Below are 7,459 nucleotides of genomic sequence, written 5' to 3'. Positions count from 1 at the left end.
TTGCAAATAATACTAAACAATTTGTATATTATCAGAAAAATGGATTCATATTTTTCTCCTAACATCTGAAATGAACGGACTGTATTGTCTCTCTCCCAGATAGAAAACACATGATGTCCTTCTAGACTTCTTCATGTTCACCACGTGTTTCTGGTGATCTCTGTTCTTCCATCTGATGTTCTGATACCTGCAAACAAATAAAACAATGTAGTTGACTCCTTGTCCTTTCCCTTGCTAGACCCACTAACAAACCGACAGACAGACAGGAGGACAGAAGTTCATATAGACACACTAACAGACCAACTTTAGACCCTGATAGCATGATCCTGTTTAGATACCAAATCTATCCCATATTCTATTTATAGAGCGACATCAGAGGCCAACAGGTCACCATGGAAACTAGACCCCTAAAGAAGAAAGGGAACCTCCTCAAGGTTTGTCGTCATTGACTGTTGAGCTACGTTGACTACATTTGTAAAGGAGGAAACAAAATCAATAATATATTCCCCCAAGTTATGCAAGGGCATTGTGAAAATGAGCATTGCACAGGTCTATATGTGTCACAGACCTGCTGTGCGGCCATGTTATATGCAGCAGTTCCAAGGAAGAAGGGAGTAGAAGAGATGTGACCCCATCTCATCATATATTTATGTTATTTTCCTCAGGAATAGGTTCTCTGAGTGGCCCTTTTGACAGGGATCAACCTAATTCTATGGAGCAAAGATGGATAGACCTGTGTGATCATATAGTTTTATTATTACAAAGAGACCCTGAGGCATACACAATCATTCCATAATGTAGTTATATCTGAACGGTACATAATAATCATAATAATCTTTCAATATAGTTATATCTGGAATATGTGATTTGTTCATCTGTGCCACACACATCTCAATTCTAAAAGATTATATTCATCAATGCATAGACTTCAATAGTACCAATCAATACAGGTGTTTACAGGGCTAATAAATCAATACAGCTGTTCACAGTGTTGATATGACAATACGGGTGTTACAGGGTAAATTGAACAACCTTCACTATAATCATTTTGATGCACCCCCATGCAAATACCATAGAGAGAGGTATGCAACAAATCATTGGTCTATATGTATGTTCATATATACTACTGCCATGCACACATATATAACTGTATATATGCATATGTAACGATGAACAGGATATATGTATCTTTATTTGATTCCTCATGATGTTAAAAACAGATCAAAACAAACAACAGCGCTGAAAGGACAGCTCTTTGTTTTAGGTATTGCTGGCTAATCTGATATTTATTCACATGAAGAATCTGATATTCTGTGGAAATACAAAACACAAACGGCAGCCTGAAAGGGTTGGGCTCACCCTCACCCTAACCCTGTCCAACCCTTCCTACTGCTCATATTCACTAGTGGACCGCAGAAGATACAGGGTAACCAAGAGGCCACTTAATACCATGAAGGTTGAAATTAAAGTTGAAATGTGCCTTTAAAGAGCAGGGATGATCGTTTCTTATTGCCCCCCTTCCAGATGAAGTTTAGCAATTGGCAAATCAACGTTTTGTTGTATACTTGCACTGTTATTCAAAGCATAATAAAACAAACCTCAGAGCCTTTGGTTTAATCCAAACTCCCACCATTACACTTACCCCTTACCCTTATCCCTAACCCTCTTATACCCTCAACCTTACCGCTGGACCGTTAAGGGGCAGGTATGGGGTTGGACAGTAACTACGGAGACAGTTCATTAAGGAACAGCTATGGGGTTAGACAGTGAATGCAGAGACAGGACATTAGGTTATATTTTGGACATCATAATTCATATACATTCTGCTGCAGGTGTGTTTACAGGTTCATTAGAGGTAGAACAGTATAAGGGTAATTGGGTTTGAGTTCATCTAGTGATCAGGATGCCTGTCTAGTCAAATAGACCACCTACTTTGTGTTTCTGCTTCCTGCTAAAACCCCAGATGTTTTCCTCGATCTCCATCGTCCCAATGATCAACGGCTCAACAAGAATCTCAATAGGAGTTTGAATCGTCTCAGGGACCGAGGATACATCAGCGTACTAACAGGAAGTGTGATAACCATTCTAACGACTTCATCATCAGACACTGACCCGCCTGATATCGTCTGACGCTTTTGATTGGCCGGATCATCCACAGCCGATGTTTCCCTTTAACGATGACTCCTCAGACCCAGCCGGCCCTGATCCTTCACGGCCCGCTGTGTCGTGCTGCGGCTGGTGCCCCCGCGCTCGGGCGACCACGTCTCCCATCGAGCATTGGGGGTATAAAAAAAAAAAAACGAAACGCACCCTCGGTGGTCGCCATGCCTCTGAAGCGAGTCCAAGAGGAGGACGCGAGCGTGTCGCCCCCCCGCCCCAGCAGCCCTATGTGTGGTGGGCGCTGGCTGGGTCCGAGTCGGGCTCCCCGCTGTGGGGTTGCTGTCGGGCGGAGAGGCGGTCCAGAGACCTGGGGGAGGCCCCGGCGGCGCTGGGGGCGGGGCAGCAGCAGCAGGCGCTCAGGTCGGCCCTGAAGGAGGGCGTGTAGAAGCCGTAGATGATGGGGTCGCAGCAGGTGTTGAGGTTCCCGAACACAAACAGGCCGTGGTGGACGTACTCGGGTGTCACCGCCAGCATCTGTGGCTGGAACCAGTACCAGATGCCCAGCAGGTAGTACGGAGTCCAGCACACGATGAAGGTCATCACGATGATGATGGTCATCTTCAGGGTCTTCATGCGAGCCTTGGGGATCATGTCTGTTCCGCTGCGCCTCAGGTATGACTCTCCGGCTGCCGACGCAAACAACATACTTATTTAGGACCACACATTACCATATGGTGCTGCACATTACCACGTTTACCCTTAAGGTCACCATCATTACCGTTGTTACCATGCATTACCCCGGCCTAACCAATTATTATCATATGTTACCAAACATGACTGTTACATTACCCATACATTACCCATTCATTACCAATATTTACCCATAATTATGATAATTTAACTAAACTTTACCAAACATTACCAAAATGTTACCCCCGTCAGCATTTCAGTGTGTGTGTATGTTCATGTCATTGTGCGTGTGTGTGAGTACGTGTTTGTGTGAGTGTCTGTGTATCTGTGTGATTGTGTGCGTGTGATTGTGATTGTGTGTGCGTGTGTGTGAGTGTGTTTGAGTGTCTCTGTATCTGTGTGATTGTGTATGTGTGATTGTGATTGTGTGTGCGTGTGTGTGAGTGTGTGTGAGTGTCTGTGTATCTCTGTGATTGTGTGTGTGTGTGTGTGTGTGTGTGTGTGTGTGTGTGTGTGTGTGTGTGTGTGTGTGTGTGTGTGTGTGTGTGCGTGTGTGTATGTGTGTGTGTGTGTGTGTGTGTGGTGTTGTCTGTGTATCTCTGTGATTGTGTGTGTGTGTGTGTGTGTGTGTGTGTGTGTGTGTGTGTGTGTGTGTGTGGTGTGTGTGTGTGTGCGTGTGTGTGTGTGTGTGTGTGTGTGCGTGTGCGTGCGTGTGCCTGCGTGCGCTACCCTTGTTCTGCTGGTGCTGGCGGTTGATGTGGAGGAGGATTCGGGAGTAGCAGCAGGCCATGACCAGCAGGGGGACGACGTAGAGCGTAACGAAGTGGAACATGTTGTAGAGGGTCTCCTGCCAACGCCGGGGGAAGCTGCCGTGTGTAACACACTGCGTGAAGTCCACTCCTTCAGCCTTCAGTGCCCCGAATATAAACAGCTGGAGGACCAAATGTTTCATGGTCTTAAAGTTCAAATTGCACTGCCCTCTCTACCATCACATAACATGTCATAGATTCAGTATCACATAACACGTTATATAGCTAGTGACACATCAAATGTTATATCTCTAATATGTTATAAATCTAATATCACAAGACATGCCATGTTAGCCTCTAACAAAGTCGTCTTTCTTTGGCTCTACAGTAACTATGTATTCAAATACTTTAAAAGAGAAGTCAAATCTTTTCTATTACTTCTCTACTACTTCTCTTTCCTTTAAACTGCATTCCTAGCATTGTTCACATCTATCATTAAAGCACAGTGCTGGTATAAGCTGGAGCTAGCAACAGGAGGTGTACAAACATCAAATCTTTAGTCCCATGAGAAAAGCACATTCTTCTAGGGATTTTAATTTACCTTCACACACACAAACACACACACACACACACACACACACACACACACACACACACACACATACATACACACACACACACACACAAACACACACACACACACACACACACACACACATCTATCCCTAAAAGTTAATTAACGGTTGGCATGATGTTGGTTGACAAGTTACAAGAGTAAACTATCAGAACAAAAGTGTTGCAATAACAGTCGTGTCCAACACTGGGTCTGCAGTAACAGCACTACGGTGTAAACAGACCCCCAGTAGAACACCAGTAGGCTTACCTGTAGCTCAGTGTTATATGGTATCACCTGGTGTTTCCCGTAGCGTTACCTGTATTGAAGTTCCACCTGGGATGACTCGTATTGTTATCTCTGGTGTAATCTGTTTGTTAACTGAAGTATCGTCTGGTGTTACAAGTGCCACCCGTAGTGTAACCTGTAGTGTCACCTGTAGTAGGACCTGAGGTGTTACCTGAGGTGTAACATAGATGTTCCCTCGAGGATAACCTGTAGTGTTGCCTATGCTGTTATCTGTAATGTTAACCGTATGTTACCTGTATTGTTATCTGTAATGCTAACAGTATGTTACCTGTGCTGTTATCTGTAATGTTAACAGTATGTTACCTGTGCTGTTATCTGTAATGTTAACAATATGTTACCTGTATTGTTATCTGTAATGTTAACAGTATGTTACCTGCATTGTTATCTGCAATGCTGACAGTATGTTACCTGTGCTGTCACCTGGTGCTACCCGTGTGTTATCTTTTGTTACCTGTGGTGAGGCCAGCAGTAAGCTCAGGCTCCAGGCCAGGCCCAGCATGCGCCGGTTGCGGTGGTGGGCGCTGAGCGAGTCCAGGGGGTGTAGGATGGCGTGCTGGCGGTCCAGGCTGATGACCACGAGGATGGAGGCGGACGACTGCATGGCGAACAGCTTGAGGAAGGACAGCAGCCGGCACAGCACGTCGCCGCCGCGCCACTGCACCGTCACGTTCCACACGGCGTCCAGCGGCATCACCACGAAGGTCATCATCAGGTCCGCCGACGCCAGGCTCATGATGAGCGGGCGCAGGTGGGAGGCCAAGCGTCGGCCGCGGCCCCGCCATACGCTGATCAACAGGGCCAGGTTGCTGCAGGCGGCGAAGACGAAGAGGACAAACGTGGCGCCGACCCTGACCTGGGCAGCGCGGGTGAAGGTGGGCGTGGCCCATTCAGCCGGAGGGGACGGGTGGGAGGAGTTCACCGACTGTTCTGAATCCATCTGAAAAACGCAACACATTGACATTAAATATTCATCAGCATTCTAGCACCATCTTCTACTGGTTACTATTATCACACAATATATTTAACATCATACTAGTACCATCCAGTACCAGATTGTAGTAACACGTAATACCTGTAGCTCATCTTATGAAAAAAGTAATCACTATGATAACCTACAACAGAATCAAGGGACACCTTATTCAGCAACACGACGCAGACACCAATCTTAGCGACGTTACTGCCGCAAGGAGTGTGTCACGGATAGAAACGTTAACCACGTTTTACTCGACACGTGAAAGTGTCGAAAAGTGAATGCAGATGCAGATCGATGGATGGCTAGATGGACAGATTAGAGATAGAGCGGGAGTCGAGAGAGCGGGATGGGTTGTTCGATATTGGGAGAATTTCTCACCTTCTAAATCTTTGCTCCCGTCTTAAAATAAGACCGCACTTCGGCAACATTCATAGTTGCGACGTGTTACGGGATGAAGTCGACATGCCTTTTCCCTTGAACGCCATGCCGTGACTATCTTCTTTGTCTCGGCATCCAGCTGTTTGTACCTGTATCCTGCTGTTAGTTTCTGTATCCAGCTGTTCTGTGAGGAGGGAGCTGTCCCGGGCTGCGGGTGCTGAGTATGCGGGTTACCGGGGAAACCACCTCCGCTACATCAGCGATAGGATATTAGAAAAATTATGATTGGAGCCGAGACCCGCATGCGCCGTCCACTACTCGGACATCAGAGTTAGGGAAACAGTTTGTGGACGATATGCAATTTATAGAATCTCGGATGACGTAGTGATCGGTGCGTCACGGTGCGGGCAGCAGGTGAATGATCTAATAAAATCCCATGAGTTGCTATGGTTGCATTCTGTAGGTGCTATGATAAGTCTACCCTCATTATACTTAATGACATAATGTAACGCTAATATCCTGCTGCTGATTTATTGCTGCTACTTTGATATATGCGACTTTTTCATTGACTGAAGGCAACAATGACCATCCCCATGGATGGTCAATAAATTATAGACTATGTAATTGATGTATACATCTAGGCTACATAGAAGGGGGTAGTGGTAGCAGGCTAAAAGGAGACCAACATCAGGGGGTAATGCATTGCATTAAAGTATTTATAGATTATGCTGACATGTGTCCCTAGATTGGTTCCCTAACCACAATCCTACCTAACTCCAAACACAGGCTTACAGACCGTGGTAGACCGACAGACAATCAGACAGACACACAGGTACACGACAGAGAGAAAACAGACAGGTAGACACATGAAAAGCAAAGTAAACAGAAGGTGGAAGAGATAAGATTGTTGGTCAGTTAGAAGGCAAAGAAAGCAAGAACCATCCACAGACACACGTGCACAGACACACACACGCACACACACGCACACACACACACACGCACACACGCACACACACACACACACACACACACACACACACACACACACACACACACATAGACACACACACCCACCAACACACGCACACACACACACGCACACACACAAACACACACACTATTCCTACTAATGGCTTTACCTAAATATATTGCTCAAAGCAATAGATTATGTCTCAGTTGAATTACGAATAAAAAACAACGAAGAATACAGTAGTAATTCATAAAATAATAGATACTTATTTAATAATGATTAATTATAATAATTCTAAAGGATCACATTAAATTGATCAAATTAATGAAAGATCGATATGTTAGGGGAGGAACTGGCGGCCTCTGACTCACTCGACCTGCGACAGTTTTAATTGGTGCAGGCGTCATATGTTCGAAACACACCAACAATAGTGAGGGCGGATGGGGGAGGAGGAGGGGGGGAGGAGGATGGGGGAGGAGGAGGGGGGGAGGAGGGGGAGCAGGATGTGACAGCAGTGTGAGAAAGGCGGTTCAATAATAACTTGATAATGAGGTGAGCAGAGCATCGAACACCATCATTAAAAACCAGTCACCCACTCAACACCAAACCACACAGCCTTAAAATGGAGCAGCTCCTATACAACAGCAATGTAGAGTCTGTTCTGCTCTATGGTTCAG

General features: G+C 45.6%; 1 protein-coding gene across 1 annotated transcript; it reads right to left on the bottom strand.

Moving 5' to 3' along the window:
* Positions 1 to 2,385: 2,385 nt before the first annotated feature.
* On the bottom strand, positions 2,386 to 7,347 carry LOC130380616 (gonadotropin-releasing hormone II receptor-like). Its single transcript, XM_056587860.1, has 4 exons — positions 7,241 to 7,347; positions 4,913 to 5,378; positions 3,520 to 3,721; positions 2,386 to 2,786 (listed from the first exon to the last, which is right to left on the bottom strand). Exons 1-4 carry the CDS (start codon positions 7,345 to 7,347, stop codon positions 2,386 to 2,388), a joined length of 1,176 nt encoding a protein of 391 aa, XP_056443835.1.
* Between the last annotated feature and the right edge of the window lie 112 nt (positions 7,348 to 7,459).

Source organism: Gadus chalcogrammus, chromosome 4 (genome assembly GCF_026213295.1).
Source record: "Gadus chalcogrammus isolate NIFS_2021 chromosome 4, NIFS_Gcha_1.0, whole genome shotgun sequence".
Lineage (NCBI taxonomy): Eukaryota > Metazoa > Chordata > Actinopteri > Gadiformes > Gadidae > Gadus > Gadus chalcogrammus.
Note: the sequence above shows the minus strand (reverse complement) of the source record. Positions and strands in the feature narration are given on the sequence as shown.